This window comes from Callionymus lyra, chromosome 12 (genome assembly GCF_982586985.1).
Source record: "Callionymus lyra chromosome 12, fCalLyr1.hap1.1, whole genome shotgun sequence".
Taxonomy (NCBI): Eukaryota; Metazoa; Chordata; class Actinopteri; order Syngnathiformes; family Callionymidae; genus Callionymus; species Callionymus lyra.
The window spans coordinates 13,729,337-13,750,141 of record NC_141829.1 but is presented as its reverse complement, the minus strand read 5'-3'; the positions used below and the strand labels follow the sequence as shown (position 1 = coordinate 13,750,141).

General features: G+C 37.9%; 1 protein-coding gene across 1 annotated transcript in view; it reads right to left on the bottom strand.

Moving 5' to 3' along the window:
• Nucleotides 1-328: 328 nt before the first annotated feature.
• Nucleotides 329-20,805, bottom strand: part of rbms1b (RNA binding motif, single stranded interacting protein 1b) — a 30,522-nt gene continuing 10,045 nt past the window's right edge. Inside the window, exons 4-13 of the mRNA XM_087803915.1 lie at nt 16,767-16,858; nt 11,589-11,746; nt 9,725-9,804; nt 7,576-7,691; nt 5,887-5,936; nt 5,722-5,809; nt 4,577-4,627; nt 4,047-4,157; nt 3,896-3,976; nt 329-3,823 (exon numbers count right to left, since the gene is read on the bottom strand). Of these exons, the coding sequence (XP_087660041.1) occupies nt 3,752-3,823; nt 3,896-3,976; nt 4,047-4,157; nt 4,577-4,627; nt 5,722-5,809; nt 5,887-5,936; nt 7,576-7,691; nt 9,725-9,804; nt 11,589-11,746; nt 16,767-16,858 (899 nt within the window). The 3' untranslated portion in view covers nt 329-3,751. The remainder of the gene's footprint in view (nt 3,824-3,895; nt 3,977-4,046; nt 4,158-4,576; nt 4,628-5,721; nt 5,810-5,886; nt 5,937-7,575; nt 7,692-9,724; nt 9,805-11,588; nt 11,747-16,766; nt 16,859-20,805) is intronic.

Below are 20,805 nucleotides of genomic sequence, written 5' to 3'. Positions count from 1 at the left end.
TCGAGGTTGAGGATCAATTATATTAGCATCTCAATGTACTGTATTTGTGGAAACACAAACAAGTTTAAAAGTTAAATAGTTCAGTACTTTCCCTCATTTATGTTGATACAGTAAATACTGCTTTTTATTTAACTTAATTTGTATGCTAATTTTTGAATATAAAATATTTTCAATCCCTTCCAATATAAAGATATTTATGAAATTAGCTTAAATCTGAGAACATATTTTTTCAGAGTTCAGTAAAAATATACTTAATATAACATATTGATTTAGGTTATTTTAAGACACTCATTTATCAACAGCATAAAGACAGATCATAACAACAACATAAAAGTTGAAAAATCTCAAAGTTTTTATTAAAACAAAAAAGAAGGAACAGAATAAACTTCTTGCAAAAAAAAACAAAAAAAACAACTGGTGTAAAACAAAAAATTCTTTGGCCTTTGACAAAACGCAACAATGAACTGTACAAACCAGCAGACGCTGGCAATCATGTGACACAAGTTAACAAAAATAAAAACATTACACTTTTCATAAAGCTCTGTGAAATTGTCCGTTTCCTCAAGCCGACTGTACAAAAAGAATCTTCATAAATTAGGAATTTCCAACATAACTTAACGACTGTTCGACAAGATGGTTACTTTTTTTTAGGAACAGTTTGACGCATCTCTGCAGGTCTCCGTCCAGATCCTATGGCACTTGGTGTCGACGCCAATAGCAGCATGAACCCACAAACGAGTATGAACCTCTCCGTTTCAGGCTTGACACAGAAATCTCAAGTATAATCTCAGTGGTTTTTTTTGGATGCATCTTTCTATACATAGCGAGAAAATGCAGCGTGAGTGTCTCTAAAAAAAAAGGAAGTTGAATAAAAAAAAAAAAAAGATCCATCAGCACCACATCAGCTGCTTTCAATCGGACATGTTTAAAATGTTGCTGTTGCAGTTCTGACACAAACACAAAACGAAGCTGTTAAAAAAATAAAATCAACCTGAAAGGACACGGCTGGAGGCGGCCAGCTCCTGAGCTTGGCAACTGGTCTGGAAGGACGGGAAGGACCTGCTAACCCGGCCGGAGGATGAATGAAAAACAAAAAAGGTTGAGGTAGATATCTGGTGTGAAGACTAGCTGGAATCACAGGCCGACAGTTCCGTCACGAGAGTTTTCTCGTTTCTGAATTATTTGCCGCTAACATTTTGTCACGAGTACACAATGATCTTCGTACGAAGTCTACTGTCGCGCTGAAAAAGAAGGCACATGGCTTCACTGTCGTCAACGGCTGAACTGAAGATGGGTCACTAGGCTCCGACACGACGCGACAGCTCCTCCTCTAAACCGACGTCAAACCTAAAGTGATGAGATTCCGAAATCCAATATGAGCCCAAACTTAGACATGAGATTTGGGGCGAGCGTTGAACTAGCTTCTCTTTGGCGAAGTGAACCAGAATGAAAAGTGCTGCGTTACTTTTTTTTTTTTCCTATCAGAAGTTGAGGTATGATAAATGAACCAGGCTGTGGTGGATGAAAGCTCAGTGCTGCCACCTGTGACACCGTTGTGTAGTTTCATGTTCATTTTTGTTGCGCGACAAGATATTATGGTGAACAAACAATTATCAGAGCAAATTATATCGTATGAAGCAGATGCTATGATCGTACAAACGTGACACTAGTCTACAAATTGTTTCATGTACAGACAAACTTACATGTTCGTACGACATGCTCACATGTTTGTACATCAGGCCTACATGTTCCTATAACATTATTAATTGTTCGTACGACACGCTTACATGTTCGTACGACACGCTTACATGTTCGTACGACACGCTTACATGTTTGTACGACACGCTTACATGTTTGTACGGCACACTTACATGTTGAGTTGACACGCTTACATGTTCGTACGGCACACTTACATGTTCATAGGACAAGCAAACATGTTCATATGACAAGCTAACATGTTCATACGACACGCTTACATGTTCAGATGACACGCTTACATGTCCGTACGACACGCTTACATGTTCGTATGATAAGCTAACATGTTCGTACGACACACTTACATGTTCAGATGACACGCTTACATGTTCAGATGACACGCTTACATGTCCGTACGACACACTTACATGTCCGTACGACACACTTACATGTCCGTACGACACGCTTACATGTTCGTATGATAAGCTAACATGTTCGTACGACACACTTACATGTTCAGATGACACGCTTACATGTTCAGATGACACGTTTACATGTTTGTATGACACGCTTACATGTCCATACGACACGCTAACATGTTCGTATGACACGCTTACATGTCCGTACGACACGCTAACATGTTCGTATGACACGCTTAACTGTTCATATGACACGCTTACATGTTCATATGACATACTTACGTGTTCGTACGACACGCTTACATGTTGTACCACACGCTTACATGTGCATACAACGAGCTTACATGTTTGTATGACATACTTGCATGTTTGTACGACCAACTTTCATTTTAGTACAACATACCTTAATGTTCTAATCACAAACTTACATATTCGCATGACATCATTACATGTTTATGTGACATACTCTCATGTTCATATGACATGCCAACATGTTAGTAAGACATACTTACATGTTCGTACGATATTTATAATTTATTTCCTATTTTGTATGACTAATTTATACGTTCTTACGACATAATGACACATTTGTACGATAAACATACGTGTTCATAAAAAATTACGTGTTCATATAGTATAAGACATATTTTCACTTAATTTAATGTTCGTATCTTATGTCATAATTATACAATTTGTAGTTGAAAAATATAACTCTTAAAAACCTAATAAATTATTGTCGCATGTAAAATCAATATATATTCTATCAAAACGTATTATTCCATGTTAAAAACGTGAGTATAAAATCAATCATTGACTTGTTTGTTGTGCAATATAATACGATCGGCGTAGTTTCACAGCGAGCACTGAGCTTCCAAAAGTTGTGTACAATCGCAGGTCCTTGTGTTTTTCTATTTACAGGTCAAAGAGAAACACCCACTTAAAAAAATGAAGAAATCATTCCCCCGGCATGTCGTGTCGACGCCAACAAGCACAAAGAAAATGCCTCCCAGTGGCACGAACCCACATCAAGTGGCGTTATCAGAAGAAAGACGGTGAAATCAACAGAAGTGGTTTTCTGTCCAGAAACCAATCGTAACAGGGGGAAAATAAAGCTACAGTTCAGCACTACTAAGGCAAATGAAAACAGTCTAAAGAACTAAAAGGAAAAATCTATTTACAAGAAAAAGTTTAAAAGCAACACACAGCAAGCACAAACATGGTTAAAAAAAAAAAAAAAATCTCTGGAAAAAGAAATATTCACAAAAGACTCAGTGCTGCCACCTATCTTAAAGTAGATGTAGATCATTTACATCTACTTTAAAAGAAGCAGCGTCACTGTTCTCGCACACATGCACTTTTAACAAACAGTCTGTTTTTTTTTCTTGTATCCAGCGGCCATCTTTGGTAAAAAAAAAAAAAGAAAAAAAAGAAAAAAGTTCTTATATGAAAATGAAAAACAAAAAAAGGAGATTTTCTAGAGTTTTAAAATCACTGGATAGAATCATACTCGTCTGCACGATGATACCAAAAAAAATTGTCCAGAACCAGTGCAAGACAGTGAGAGATCCATAGCATCCATTTTGCATTTGTAGGCATGATTGTTTCAGCTCCGGTTCCGTGTGTTGTTACCTCAGAAACTATTTGGGTTGTTGGTAGGGATACGGGGATTGATTGGTGGGCGTGTCCACTTGCGGCGGTACCCCGTTCTCCTGAGGGGGGGAAGAGAAGCTTGTAGCGCCGGAGTGAAACCTCGACACGGGAATAAAAACTTCTTCACTCACTTCAGCAGGAACAGATGCCGCCTGCATGTGTGCGTACTGAGGGATGTACGCTCCTTGGATGGGCGAGTTGGCAGCCATGAACTGAACGGGAAAAAAAAAAAAGAGACATTTAATCTTGATTCGCAGAAGAAAGTCGTCGTCGCTCACTCACCGCTCCGGCGCTGCCCAGAGAAAGGTGACTCATCTGCTGTGTCAGCGGGCTCATCATGGACGAAGGCTGCAGTGACAAGGACGGGTCCATAGATGGCGATATGACTGTACCCTGGAGAAATTAAAAAGCAGGAGTATGATTTTTTTTTTTCTCTTCTCAGCCTGCTATAGCAGCAGAAGGTAAATAATCACAAGTGGGTCCGGGAGCATCTTGGCTCCGCTGATCCTTCTAGCAGTGTTTTCTCGTATATGCTGGCTCGCCGTCAGAGCCGGAGACGCCACTTTTTCTCACCATTCAAACCCATCTGTTAAATCCTGCTCGGCATCTGCTGTCAAATATGCATATCTCTAAAAAACTCTCATCAAAACAGTCGGGGTTTTTTTTTTTTTTTCTTTCTTTCTCTCCAGCACAAATCCCTGCGGAGCGAGCGCCTCGTATGCATGAGACTTTTTTTGATTGTGTCACAAAGAGGATTGCGGTTTTCGGTGGGAAGAGCGTTTAGCACGAGATGATGAGATTTCGGGTCTTACCGGGTGCTGCATGATGTACGCTTGATGAGGCATCCAGGACGGGTTCTGCATCTGCGGGGTCACACACACGACAAGGCAGTTGTTAACATTTGCATAGACCCGCTCGCATCTGGTACGACGTCTTAAAAAGTCGCCGCACATAATATAGAACAGATTTTACGTTGACATATGAAACGAGGAGAATTTCAACAATCAATAAAATGAAAATCTGTGAGTCGATAGAAGGATCTGATGGACCTTATTTTGTTGTTTTTTCTTCCATATTTCCACTTTAAATAATGTCATTTTGACTTTCTACTAACATTAGACCCACCCCCAGCTGACCATCAGTTTTAAACTGTTGACTAGAAGGTATAGGCATAGGTACTGTCGTCCATCTTGAACCAAAGATGTTGTTTTTGTGAATAACAACAAGGTACTCGGTTTTATTAGCTGATGTTTATTACTATTAAATTGTTAAATGAATACATTTGTTGAAAATAAGGAAGTATAAAATGAAATTTAAGCTTCATATTCATATGCAGCAAATATTCGACTAAAACAGACATTTAAAATGTATTTTTAGTGTCAAAAAGTTATACAAAAAATAACACTTTATGAATGATAAGCATATCATTTCTAATTAAAAACTGTAAAAATGGAGCTCAAATCGAGTGTCTCTCATCATGGCTTTTAATATCTTATCTTTCTGTTCTATGTTAATCTTTGTATCCTTTTTTTAAAATTATTTGTCTTTGATCTATGTTCTTTATCTTTATACTTAGATTGTGTCATCTTGTTCTTTCTCTTTATTTCTCTTGTTCTTTTTCTTATTTTTATTTTTATGAATAATTGCTGTATTGCTGTGTCTAATTGGAAAAAACAATTTCAAGTCAATCAATAAAGTTCTAACTAACCTAACCTACTCTTATTGCTACTCTTGGTCACAGATCAGTCATCTCCACCTTTTCCACCCTACCTTCACCCTCTTCTTCACCTCAATTTAACCACGTTACACACAAAACCTTAAATATTGCGAAGCAAAACAATTCTTAACCTAATTAAATAAACTCAATGCTGTCAACAAATGAGCTGAAAGGGGTTAAAACCCGACTAAATCTTGTGATATTTGAAAAAGCACTTCATTAACGGCGAGTTATTGGTACCTGGTACGCGGCGAGAGGCGACATGTAAGGTGACATTGACGCCTGAGCGATCATCCTGTTTGAAATGCTGTACGCTGGCGGGAAAAACCTGAAAAATATAAAAAAGCAATTAGGAAAAACTGCACACGTGTCTTGATTTATTAATAAATTTTAAAAAAAAATTACCCATTCTGCATGGCTGCTGCGTTTGGATCGTACGTGAGTGTCATCGCAGCCTTGGAGGAGAAAACAAAGAAGGATTCAGTTACATAAACCAACCGCTAGATGTCAGAGTTGAGCACCTACGATGACGAGGATGATAATGATAATAAAATAAAACGTAAATAAATCCAACGAAATGAAAGTGACGCTTCTTATCACACGTGTTCATGTCAGCTGAGAACAACCCCTTTTTTTCATGAGTCTGGAAACGGATGTTCAGCTTATTCAGTGAAAACAAAAATGTGTAGAAAAGAATAAAGTATTAAAAATGATCATTACTAATGGATACAATCTTTAAATGCGGCGTAACTTTATAAAGTTATGTTACATTTCAAGTAAGATTAAACTATGGTCAACATTAATAGCTATTAATATCCCTTTTGTGAGGAAATTAAAATGCTATTTATATATTTCTTTACCATTCTTTTGGTGTAAGAAAACCTCTAAATCACGACAGGGCTGAAAGTTTCGAGTGCGAAACACAACATAGGACGTCGCTCAGCAAACGTATTGACATAAACGTGGGCGTTCGGCCTCTGTAACATGAGCCGACACATTCTCTCGCGGTGACGAGCTGCTGCTCTCCAGCGAACAATAACACACACACTCGCCGTCGCTCTCTTGTGAACATAAGACTCGACGAGTGTGTTTCTCTGTTTCTTGAAGTGGTTAAAGGGGTGAATCCCACTCAGAGACTTAGAACGATTTTTTTGGGAAAGTATGAAGAGCCAAAGTTGCGTCACTTAAATCCTTTGATTTGTTGCGTCTATAATCCACATGTGATGAAAAAGTATCCGTTTGTAGTTTGTTTCTGACCACGTCTGCTCGACCCCTGAACTACATTACTGTGGCGGCCATTTTGGCCATTTGCAACCATTGTGAAGTAATTTTCTGACACTTTCATGTAATCTCAGGGTCAAGGTGACCCGAAGGCCTCAAAACAAATGTGTTTGTGGTATCCCTTTTGTTATTTCAGGGCTAAGGTGAACTGAAGGCCCAAATTCAAATGTGTTTGTGGTATCCCTTGTGTTATTTCAGGGCCAAGGTGAACCAAAGGCCCGAATACAAATGTTTTTGTGTCATCTCAGGGTCAAGGGGGCCCGAAAGCCCCAAAACAAATGTGTTTGTGGTATCCATTGTGTTATCTCAGGGTCAAGGTGACCCGAAGGCTCGATAACAAATGTGTTTGTTGTATCCCTTGTGTTATCTCGGGGTTGAGGTGACCCGAAGGTCCCAAAACAAATGTTTTTGTGGTTTCCCTTGTGTCATCTCAGGGTCAAGGTGACCAGAAGGCCCAAAAACAAATTTGTTTGTGGTATCCCTTGTGTTATCCCGGGGTTGAGGTTACCCGAAGACCCCAAAACAAACGTGTTTGTGGTATCCCTTGTGTGGGTCAAGGTGAGCGACCTCCCTGGCTTCCATAAATACATATAGGACAACACAAGGGATACCACAAAATCCTTTGTTTTCGGGTCAGCTTGACCCTGAGATAACACGAGGGTTAAAGAGTTGACACAGCGATGAGGAAAATGAAGTGAAATAATCTGTGTTGACGTCAGATGAGTTTTTTAATGAGTTCATGGTAAGAAAAGAGACTCAAAAGCAAAAGGCCTCTCCTTCCTCTCCTCCGCTGGGAGGTCAGGATCCACTTACCAGTCTAGAGTCGCCGTCTCTCGTCCAGGGCCGCCCGTTCGGAGAGAATTTATTTTGACTTTGCCTTCGCTTCTGCCCGCCGTCGGCGAACTTGCACAGCAAGGGCTCGGTGGGTGCTGCGGAGAGAGAGGTGAGGCGCGGCTGTAACACGAGGTTTTACACAAACACATGGGGGTCACGCCGGGCTGTCCGTCATGCTTGTCTTACAGTCACTCAAGTCGCTGAACCCTGGGAATGTGCATTCACCGACCGGCCTGGGAACACAGACGTCTAAATTGGCAGCTGTGGCGCTGTAATCCCCCGTCCTTCCAGAAGGCCAGGAGAAACTATTTCCGTCTAATAATCCAATTAAAAAGCTTAGAGCGGGACTTGGAGGCCACACAGCGCCGCTCGTCTTTGTCAGGGTCGACCTCTTCAGTCTGGACCCGCTCTCTGCCAGCCAGACTTCGAGACTCCGCTCGGAGGCATGAATCAGCGAATACGCGCGTCTTAACCGACACAATGCATCGGCTCTGGAACAATGACGCCGCAATTAGAGAGTAATATTTCACGCACGCACCACATTTGCTTTCAGGGCGTCCACTGCTTTGGGAAGTCGAGTCAGATGTTAAAAGGGTTTTGTGACGGCAGAGGGCGGAGAGAGTGAAACCCTAGAGCTCATTAATGCCGTGTGACTCACGTAGGATGTGATGAATCAGCGATAAGGAAACACAAGCGGGGTTGACAGTGGTTCCACCATTGATTAAAATATGTGTCATTCTACATGCGGGGAATTCTTAACACAAGTGTGTGGTTCTTTTTACTTTCATTTTCCTTTTTTTTTATCTTGTTGTATTATTGATTAAAAGTGTAGCATGATGGATGAACACTATTGAGAAGTGGATTTGATCTAAATATGTATAAAATTAAAAGCGGGGAAAAAGCATTTTAACAATATCGTGTCACCTTAATTATATATACAAACATGTTTGTTTCATTTACACTTTATTATATTTAGTCTTAATGGATTTTTTAACTGATTAATACAAGCATGTATTATTAAATATTTTTTATTTTTTTCCATAAATCTAGAGATACCAACAGTTTTCTTATTAATTAGATTTGTATCTATATATAGATATATCTATATATAGATATATATATAAAATAACAATATATACATTTTTTAACTCTTTTGTTATCTCAGGGTCAAGGTGACCCGAAGGCCCGAAAACAAACACGTTTGTGTTATCCCTTGTGTCGTCTCTGGGTCAAGGTGAACGACCTCCACCACTGCATATGTTTTCATGGAAGTCAGGGAGGTCGTTCACCTTGACCCAGAGATAACTCAAGGGTTAAACAAATGTATATGAACGACGACAAAAACAAAAACAGAAATTCTGTAAGACCTTGTTGTTCCTTAGCATTGCAATTTATGATTTGATTTTTTCTGAACAACAGCAATAATTAATTATCTAACTAAAAAACTAAGAATAAAGAAAAAGTTATAAAGATAACATATAGCCCTTTGGTTATTATTATTTTTTGTTTATTTATTTTGTTTTTTTAATGTGCTTTTCCTTTAAGACATTCATATTTAAAGGGTCAAATTACAGACCAACATAGAAAAGTTAATTGTGGACAATAACTCTTTACATTTTTTTGTCATGTTTGTTTTTTAAATGCTTCTTATGGATTAAATATATAAGCAATTAATAAGTAATTAATAGTTAGTAAAAGCTTTTAAAGCGCCTTTCTAGACCAAACAAAAACAATATACCGCTAAAATATGTGGTTTAAAAGGCCAAGACAACAACAGCTGGTCCTGAAGCGTGTTCAGGAACCATCAGTAGATTCTAATCCACAGACCTAAGAGCCCGAGCTGGGGTGTAAGTCTGGATCAGATCACTGATGTAAGAAAGAGCCTGACCATGAACAGCTCTGAAAGTAAGAACTAGAATTGAAAAATTGATCCTGAAGGAAACTGACAGCCAGTGAATAGTTTTAAGGATGGGAGAAATCTGAGTTCTTCTACTAGAGCAGGTCAGAATTCTCACTGCAGAGTTTTGTATTAACTGAAGCCAAGACAGCTCCTTCTTGTTTAGACACGAAAATAAACCGTTACAATAGTCCAAACGAGAAGACACAGAAGCATGGATCACGTCTTTACCTGGAACACCTGCAGGCGTCTTCACAAACTTCCCATTGAAGTGAGAAATCACTGCGTCACACTTCTCTGTCGACTCCATCCTGCAGTGAAAAGACAAAAGATTAGTTGAGAGACAAAATAAAGCACTGCTGAGATGAGGTGTGTATGTTTGTACATGCTGTAACACAATCTCCTGCAGCTTGAAACCCAAGCAGGCACTGCAGTAACACTGAATACATCAGAAATATCCCAGCATTACTTAAACCGTCTCCTTCGAAGGCAGTATAGCTTTGAAAGAATGTTTATTTTTAAATAAAATCTAAAAGATAGATCAAATGAGCAAAATCTTTCAATTGGATTTCCTTGCGGATGTTATTTTTTAAATTCCTTGTATTGCTAATGTGTAACTTCATACCAAATTAACTTAATCTCTTTATTCAATGATTAATGATGGGATGTATTTGAGTCTCTCATTTAATTAGTTTAGATCATTAAAGATGTTTATTTTGGCCATGAAAGAACAAATAATAATCATAATTAAGTGTTGTATTCATATGCTTCACAGAACTGTAGACATTTGCTACCAAAATATACTACTATAATATAGAAGTACTGTACATATGGAATTAAATACATGCCATCTAACTTTAAATATGATTTTTTAACACTGAATTCTTACAGCGTTAAAATCAGACTTTTAATTTTAAAAACGATAAAATTTAAACCATTTTTTTCATTACATTTATGTGTAAAAATATCAATATAAAAATATTAAGTAAAAAATAAATGTAAATAAATTCAGTGCAAGAAATTGGGTGTAGAATAATTCAGTGTTGGCGTCGGGGCAACGGGAAGTTGGAGAGCGCCATAGCAACCAACACACGTGACCTTTGCAAAAAGGTTCATTTCTTACACTGAATTAATTTACATTAACTTTTATTTCATTCATTTTTATTCTTAAATCTAATTGTTTACACTGAATATCCTTTTTTTAATAAATTGAATTTATTAAGTTATTGAAGAAAAAAATTGACGGCAAAAAAAACAACAGTGGTTGAAATTTAACCTTTTTTTTCAATTCAAAGTCTGATTTTAATGTTGTAAAAAAATGCTGTTAGAAAAATCATACTGAAAAGTCTGATGATACACATTATCGTCCATACACACAACATCAAACTATTTGCAATCAATAAAGGAATTGTCTTATTTTTAACTCTTGTGTTATAGCTCAGGGTGCAGATGACCAAAAGGCCCGAAAACAAATGTGTTTGTTGTATCCCTTGTAATGTCTCAGGGTCAAGAAGAAAAACCCCCACCACTGCATATGTATTTATGGAAGCTAGCGAGGTCATTCACTTTGACCCAGAGACAACACAAGGGATACCTCAAACACATTTGTTTTCCCAGAGGTAACGCAAGGGTTAATATCATGCATTATCTTTTGTGATTCGAAGTTCTTATCTTTCACATACGTCTTACTTTTTCCAAATTTCATTTATTTTCTTTCTAGTATTTATTTGTTTTTTTTCCAAACCTGATTATGGAAAAAAAAAGTTAAAATCCAAAAGTATATCACAACAATTAGAAGTTCAAACATGGTCAGGATTAAAAAAGGTCTCTTATATCTTCTGAAAACCAGCTGATGTATCTTTGAGAAACAAGTCTATATGTGAAGATAATGTCATGTACCTTCATCAGACGTCACATGATCTTATTTTCATTCAGTGTTTCTGCCTCTTGTTTTGGCGACCAAACAGTCCCAGTGAATAACGTGACCTCCTGGGGTCATTCAACTGTGCACTCTTAACTAAAGACTAGGGTTCATATATTTTAACCGCTGATGTGGAGGCGAGGACACGCGGAACAAGTGAAGCGAAGACCACACCTGGCAAAGCCCACTCCTCGGCTCGCTCCTCCGGAGTCCCTCAGGATCCTCGTGGATATGACCTGGCCAAAGTGCTTCAGCATGTTCTCCAGCTCCTGCTCGTCCATACTCACGGGCAGGTTGGAGATATACAAGTTCGTCGGGTCTTGTTCCTGTTGCTGTTGGGGGGGGAATGAAAGAGAGGAAATGTAATTACTCAACAGGAAATGCTTAAAGCCTAACAGTGTAATGAGTCACATGCACGACGGAGGCGGGCGAAAGGCTTCTTCTTATTGTAATACCGCAAAATGTTTCCCTAGATGAGGATAAACGAGTATTAAACACCCACTATAAAACAGTTGCACGGAGTCCGCGCTCGCTTTTAACTGACCTCAGCTGATTTCGTCCCGGATTTTAACGGAATCAGCAGAAACGTGAGACATGGCTACGACTCCCACGGGAGCGACCCCTCGCCATTAATATTCATCAGCTTTGTGCTGCATTCAGATCCGGTTAAGGGGGCCGGGCACGAAAGAGGGAAAAAAAATCAACATTTCTCAATTAGCAAGAGGTGAAAGTGTCGAAGGCTGGAGTCGAAAGATGGTCGTTTTGGATCAACTGTTGCGTAGATATAGGGGGGGTGAGGAGGGGGTTTGTACCTCGAACAATCGGGGGTTTTCAAGTCCATCACTGGATGACACAAAACAAAGGTTCAGGAAGGAGCACTTAGTGGATATCGTGGGAGGCTGTCAGCCCCTGTGTGTGAATGTTTGTGCAACGCAAATGACAACCAGCATCAGATAAGATAAATATCAGGATAGGGTGAGGGGCCCGGGGGAGGAAAAGTCGAATGCTCGGAGATGGACGACGATTGGACGGCTTGTAGTCAAGACCCTCCCCTTAAAAAACAAAGAGGTTTTTTTTTTTGAGACCCAAAAATACTCTTGAGAACTAAACGTCCAGCACTGCATTATGTACAACAGATGGACACCGACTCGCGCTAGGATGCGACTTTCTACATATGGTCTCGGATCGGTCGTCATAAATGTGTGAAGTCAAGTTAGGAGCCAGTGAATGATTTAACAGCTTCTTAAGGAAATGTATCTTTAAAGCTTCAAATAAAACATAAACGCTGCTAAATTAACTGAAAACTCTTATCGTTAAAAGGCATTGGAGAAAAGCGTGGGGTTCGCAAGGTTAATAAAGTCCTATAATTGTCTTCAGTCTTCGGTTAAAATAACGTTGGAAAACTACACCTGATGATAATGTAAGTAAGTAATTTTTATTTATATAGCGCTTTTCCAGATCAGGGTCACAAAGCGCTTAAACAATCAAAACAATATTCAATAAAGTATATACTTCAAAGATCAAGATAATACTGAGAACAACACAGGAGTTCCAGAAAATCAAGGAAAAGCCTGAACAAAAAGAAACGAATACAGTCCTGTTTTCTTTAAATATATAATGAAGGATTTCTTCAACTTGAACATACACCCTAAACGTTAGTGGCATTTTCTTTTCAAGATGAATAATCTTCAAAATATTCCTCTAGTGAAAATAAAAGTCACAAAGTATGAAGGTGAAACGCAACAATATAAAGCCTGGTTACACTCAAGCTACTCTGTTTAAGTGAAATAGTAAATGGGTGCACAGAGGCATGTCCAGAAGCTCCACAGATCCCCAGAAAGGGAAATGAAGCTGCGGGTTCTTGGGTTAGCGCTGTGTGGGAACTCATTTGCCCAACCAGTTCCTGTTCCCATAACAACACTTGAGTATTTACTTCCTTTCTAGATACCAAAGACTGCCTTTTTCTTACAGAGCAGCCACCCAAATGTCTGCGCTGTAATGGAGCAGAACAGTTCATGAACAGACCGTATCTTATTTCATATTATACCGAACAAGCGTTTAGTTTTTTTTAATGAAAACGTGTGCATTAAGTGCATAACTTAATGATTAAACTGCAATTTGAAATCCATTTGCACGTCGTCTCACTTGAGTGGCTGAGACAGAGCGATCACAAGATATTCCCATGTTAGAAAAAATACTTTATTATCAACAGTAGAATATGATTTTATAATGGATAAAACTATACAAGCATAAGTACGCTGATAGTGTTGTTATCTTCTTACTCCTTAAACTACTTTCTGATTGTTTTTCAATCCGAAAACAATCGAACGAGTGACTTAGCAAAACATAATAATAAAATGAAATAAAAACCAAAGAAATATTACAGTATTTAACAAAGATGTGTATGAAATCTGCAACATCGAAGGTGAACCACAATCTGGATAGACAACATTGTAAGCTTCTTAGTCCAAAATACTTCTTCGATTGTAAGAATGTCAGATTCCTGCCCCAGTGAACGCTGGTTTAATACTTGAAACTGTGATTTTCTTCATGACTAAACTGGTTTTGTCGGGTCTTGAGGGGGTTCTGAGAAAGGCATGACTAAAATTCCCACTTATGATTGACAACTATAGAGTTATGCAATGGTCCCCAAGCTATTTGGCCCGGACCCCTGAACAATTTACCGTTTTTTTTCATATACAGTGCGTGACAAAAATGTGGAACCACCCATTTTCAAGGGGGTTAATTATTCCTAAATATAACATAGCTAAATATATGTTATATTCAACTACCTACATTCATTTTTTCTGGTTTGAAAATTATCACAATTTTAGGAGGTAAAATTTTAAATCCAGAGAAGGTTTTTTGGTTGTTATTTATTTCATGAATAGTCTACTTTATTTACTGACTTTTTCTTTCTATGAATAACCCTTCATAGAACGGGTTATTTGGTTAGGTGTGGCTTTCTGGAAAACAAGTCATTTTTAAGTTAGGAAAAGGTTGGGGGGGGGCCCTGGAGTCAAGCATTAAAACCCATGTGACGATGAGTGACTAAGCTCAAGAGGATACATTCTAAATACAAAAAATAATTTGAATAGTGGAAGAACAGTGGGTGAGTTTAAAAAAGAACTCCTTAAACAAATATAAACCATCAGCTATAGTCAGAAGTTAGTGTTAACAGTTGTGACTTTATAATAAATACTATTAATAATACAATTATAATACAGTGCTTATATTATATATAAGCAAATATATATATATACATTTACTTTTTTGTATGTTCTTTTCTATTTCTATTAACACTGTCCGCACAAAAATGCTAAATACAAAACAGCCAGAGAATAAAGCCTTGTATACCCATGTATTACATCGTTGATAATCTTGGCGAATGATTGTTATTTGTCGATCAACACGTGTGGAGGGTTCAGCTCAGTTCCTTCATTTTCCAAGTCAGCATATGTGGACCATCAAGGGTCAGTGCAGTAGAAGCAGGAATGAGGAGCCAGATGTTTGAATCCAAATTAATGACATGTAGCGTTTCCCACATATAAAGGGGATTTTTTTTTATAGCAGCTTAATGAATACGTGTTGCAAATGTGGGCACCTCACACGTACTTCAGACCAGACCTACATGTTTTCGCAGAGGCGGCTGCGAGTGAAACGATAAGGTGGGGAGGGGAAAAAAATAAGGTGAAGGCTGGAATTCCAACTATGTCCAAACAGTTTACCCTGAACTTCAAGTTTACATTTGTTGTAGATTAAAGAACAGGCTGCCATAGGATGTGTGGAAAATGAAAGGGCCGGAGCTTTAAACACCAACCTAATGAGAGATTTTTGGTGCTTTCAAGCCTGTGAATGATCTTTGGTAAAGCTTAAAAATCTTTTTTTAAAAAAAGCTGCTCCAGGGTGTGTCTTGATTCATTTATGGGTAACTCGACTTGTGCATCTGTGGCTTATTTCACAAACGCTGGGATTCGTAAAGCAAAACCATATGCATTCGGAGTGTGAGTGCACATATTTCTGGCTTTGTGTGCATGATTTAATCATGGAATTGTAGCGACAGAACCCACCCGGCGCTCGCAGCCGCCGTGATGCATGCAGGAGGAAGGAAATGTCGTGTGTCGGAACATGCAAGGAAAACAACCGACTGTCTTCGCATTAAGATCAAGGTTGTAGGTTTGTGGCTGGAAAACGCTGTCACAAACATTTCTTATCAGGTTTTACTCACCAAAAGATGATAAATGTGGACCATGTGTTCTATTGGGCCAGTTCAAATTACATACAACCACATCCATGCATGGCACTGTTTTCTCATGGTACTTTCAGCTTTGAAATTTGACCAAACATTGTTTTAAGTAAATAAATAACAGGGAGAAAAACAACAGAACATTTTTTTTTCCAATTTTCAAACTTAAGAATGATGGAACTTTTATAAAAGATCTATTGTTGTGTCTGTCTTTGACGTTGTTTTTGTTTGTGAACCTGATCTTAATGTCTTATAGACCCCAAACCACTCGACAAAAATGCTTGAAAATTTGATTCATACAGTCCTCTTAGTGAAGGGGGCAGTAAACCTTCATTAAAAATTCAAACAGGCCTCTTTCAATGCAATTAACACCAATTAACACCATATTTAACACATACTAAATAATGGGTTAATTCTTCTGTCGACAATTCTTTTCTCTTCTTTCCATCCCTCTTCAGATTTTTGTGGGTTATTGGTTTTTCAAATTATTTTTTATAGCTGCACAATGCTGCAGATTTCAGCTAGTTAAGCATATACATTAAAATATAAGTTATATTTACACTTTTATTTTATAAAATAGTATTTATTAAACTACCTCATGCATGGGTTCATGGTGTAAATGTAACACAAAATAGAGAAAACTATTTAAAGATTGAGCAGCGAGTGGTAGTTGGTGCTTCGGGCTCCCTGGTCGAAGGTTCAATCCCAGCCTCGGGTGGTAATGTGTTAGGGTTAGAGTTTGTATGTTCAGCCTATCTTTTGCGTGGATTTTTGAGTCCAGGTCTGGCCTTTAGGGAGCCTCCTTATGAATCACATAAACGGGAGATAATGAAGAAATGTATTTAAATATTTTAGGTAAAAGTCCTTTCATACTTTTTCTTAAGTGGCCATTTAGTTATTAACTATTCCTATATTTCTACATCCTGTTGAATATGATTCTGAGCAGTTGCATTGATTTTTCTTTCCACTTCTACTTCGGCCTGAACCAGTATCGGGCACAAATGTTCTGCCCGAACAATCCCAATAAGACGAGGTTCAAGTTACTCAGCCAGAGGGAGCAGAAGGTGCCGTAAAGCGTCACAACTTAAGAGCAGCGAGTTCCTCACCTTTGCCATCTGTGCTTGAATACCACTGGACTTTAGAGCAGCTACAGCCTTCTGAGCAGCAGACGGGCTGTCAAAATCCACAAATCCATACCCTGGAGAGACAAGCAGGAAAATGTATACTTTTAAATACATCAACACCCCTGAGCGATACATTATATATTCACAAAAAACAACAAGATAAAAAGTCATAAATCTGTAATGGTTAAGCTATTATTTATAATAATAATTTGTCATTTCGTTAAAAAATGTACTACAAAAAGGGCAACAGAGAATTTGCAAGAATAAGGCTTTGCAGGTTATTCTTGTAAGTATTTCAGTAGTACATTCAACAAATGTATGGTTTTTAGTTTTCAGACTATGAAAATGAACCGATATCAAAAAATTGCAACATCTTCTATTGCTGAAATATTACCGTATTTTCCGCACTATAAGGTGCACTTAAAAGCCTTTAATGTTCTCAATAAACGACTTATAATCCGGGGCGCCTAATAGTGCGGAAAATACGGTAACTGGGAAAAAAAATGTTTGCTTTGCTATTTTAGCAAACTATGTCAAAACTTCCCGCTTCCACTTTTTGAACCAGAAAAAAAGGCGTAGTCAGATGGTATAAAAGTTGTTGTTGTTGTAATCTCTGGTAAGGCTTGATTTTTTTTGTAGCCATGTTTGCTAGCTTCTGTGTCATTTCTGTGTAATAAGAAATTAACATTTGTTCAACATAAATGTTTGTTTCCAACACAGCTAATAATACCAACACTGGTGTAACACAGGAGCTGCATATCCTGGGTGTGGAGTTTCCATAGATTAAGGGTTTTGTTCATGAGTCAGGAAAGAATGGTTTCCTTAAAAAAAAGAAATTGCATCTATCTTTCGTGGTGAAGAAAGAGCTGAGCCAAAAGCCAAAGCTCTTGATTTAACGGTCTACTCTCCAAATCCTGCCTGAAGTCCAAATCTTTACGTAGTGACCAGAAGGATCCAAGAGGCCAATCTAAGTAGAAAGTATGGATTCTCTCTTAGAGACGGAGAAGAGCGGCTGCTTTTCTTTGGTTGACAGAAGTGGATTAAGGTAACATCTTGTCAGGAAGCCTCCCGCACACCTCCTAGATGGAGTGTCCAACTGAGACAAGACATTGATGGAAAGACAACCTGGCGAGATTATTTCCCTCAGTTGACCTGAGAAACAACACCTTCCGTAGCATGAATAGGTTTCTGGGGATAGATTCGTCTCTGCCTTTTCACTTCATCTACTTCGAGCGCCAAACTCAGTGATGCAGGAGAAAATGGATAGATGGACTTAATTTATTCAACAATTATTTCTTCCACTTTAAATTACAGTACCTTAGGGTCTTAGCGAGTCAATTAAAGATTTTAGGTCTCTCTTAAGACCATAATGAATACAATTAAAAATATTTCCAATGCGATAATAAGGCATTGATATTCAAAGTGTCATCCTATTCAAGAAGGTGCCATCACATTTATACAGTACCTGGCGTTGTCCAGGGATATTTACAAGATATAAAAACATATTTAAAATAAATATTAAAGTCAGTAGTGACTCTAACTGTCAAAGAGTGCTAGCATCATATTTTCAGCCGATAGTGACAGATTCCAAAATATTGACGCTGAAGCTGCTAAGGGCAAAAATTAGGCCAACTTTTTTTTAGAACGAGACAAAGAAAATAGAATCAAGCTATTGTAGCTACTTGGAGAGTTGTTAGCATGCAACCGTTTTCGGTTTTTGGTCACCACAAATTCACTTGTTCATTCTTGAGCCGCAAATAGTTGAACTTACACTTTACTCAGATAATGTAATACAAAAACAAAAATCCGTTTTTTTTAGGCTTTTGTTACATTTTACCCATCCCTAGTCTTCCTACATATCCAGCACATGCACACGAGGCTAGTTGGTTGCGCTAATTTAAAAACTGACCGGGTACATTTAGTTCAGTTTAGTAGTTATGGCAACTTGAAAAAATCTAAATACATCAAAGAAGTTTTTGTTGTAAATAAAAGTATCTTTAATAATCTTTTAAAATTATACTTACAGGGATAGTTCACACAAAGTAAAGATTTCACTCATTTTCTACTCACCTTCAAAAGGTTGGGATTATTAGAGTAAATTGTTCCTTTTTAGAGTTATAAGCAAAAATGTATATCCACTTAAATGTAGGGTTTTTTTCGGAACAATTCCTAGTGTTAAGGCTTTAATACAAGACACATTGCAGTTCAAACACATTGCAAGTTTCAGGGCTCATGGGCAAGATTTACGCTCATGTAAAACAATCTTAAAATATAGAATCGTTTGCTCTTTTTTTTAAAATAATTCTTATTAGCCAGGTTTCAATACTAGATGGACGTTACAAACAAGCAGTTTGGAGGGATTCAGATGTTTAAAAAATATATTTTAGACAAAAATAAAGACAAAGACAACTGAGCGTCATTCGCTTCATTAAAATGAACATACATTTTAACCTTTAACTATAAAAAGAAACGGATTACTCTGGTAATAATCCAAACTCTTAGTCGAAATGAAGGCAAGTAGAAAATGAGTGAAATTTGAATTTTCGGTTAACAATTTTTCATGCGATTTTAAGTGATAAAGGACGTATTTAGACTTTTTGAAACCAGCAAAATCACACTGAATAAAACATTATCGTCTTTTAGTCTAATGTACTGTGTGGTTAAGGTAAGACTTTTGGAAAAAACAACGCACCGTCCCGGTTGAATGCTTTTCTATTTAATGGAAAATTGCCCAACCAAATGAGGCCAGAGTAAACATTGTAACCGGAGAGAGAGAGTCATAGCATTTGCATGGAAGGTCCGTTACGTTTGTTTGTTTGATTGCACAACAGATTTTGTGGTGTTTTCTCTCGTCTGAACACTCCCACGAATGACCTATTCACACTCTTCAACATGTTTTCCAGCGTCGGTTTATACGCTTATTCACCACGTATACGTCTACTCCGCAATTAATCTGACAACCGAAAAGGCAACGGAAGATATTTCTGTGTCACAGGATGTCTAGTAAGTTTCCGTCGGTAAGACCTTTAACACAGTGTCTCCTTTCACCGCGAGTGTTTGATTAACTGGCATCTACATAATCCAGAGGTGAGTAACAAAGCGGCCCTTTAATCCCATCAGGCCTGGAGACGAGTTAGTCATCCAGCAGTCAGGCGCTGCAGTCTAGTGGACGATGACCTAAACCAGCTGTCGCTGGACGTGTGACAAGCTCGTCGGTTCTTCCCGGGATCTACCCGCAGCACAGACGGACCAGCAAACAAGAGATCGGTCTTTAAATAACACGAGCCTCGGAGGTAACTGCGGGACACCAGGCTGGCAGATCAGAGCGCTAACAGAAAGTAGACCGGAAAAATAAAAAGTAGGAAAAAAGCTTTAATTAGAATTATTATGGTAGGAATTTGCAAATAATTGTGTTAGGTTAGTTAAGTGTAACCATTTCTTTGTATTACCCTTGAATAACCTTATAAAACAATCTGCAAAAACAAACCATAATAAATTGAATTAAACCCAAGAATTTCCTACTAGTTACTAGTCTTTATATTCTTGCAGGCTGAATGTATCTTTATCATTTCTGTGTTTTTTCCCTCATTCATTAAAACAAATTCCTTTACTTCCTTTACTACTTATTCTAATACAATCAATATTCACTGTTCCTTATTTGAGCTTAAACAAGGGTATTTTTCAAGGTTAACGTATAAATACCAACAGTTATCAACTTAGTTTTAGAGCCAAACATCCACATTAAATGACACCCCAGGCCTTGAATTCGACACACATGATCTACAATAATATTAAAAGAAAAACAACTTAATTCAGGCACAAAAGCCTAGACGTGTTAATGTATTGTTTTCTTGGTCATGTTAACTTTAGGGGGGATGGATGTAATAATGTGAAAAAAGTTACAGATGCAAAAGTCCATGTGAGTGAGAATCTGAAAAAGAGTTTTTAAAAAGAAGTGTAAAAAGAGGAGAAGGAAGTGGATCCTGGGATACCAATCCGGTTATTTACCTTAAACAAACAC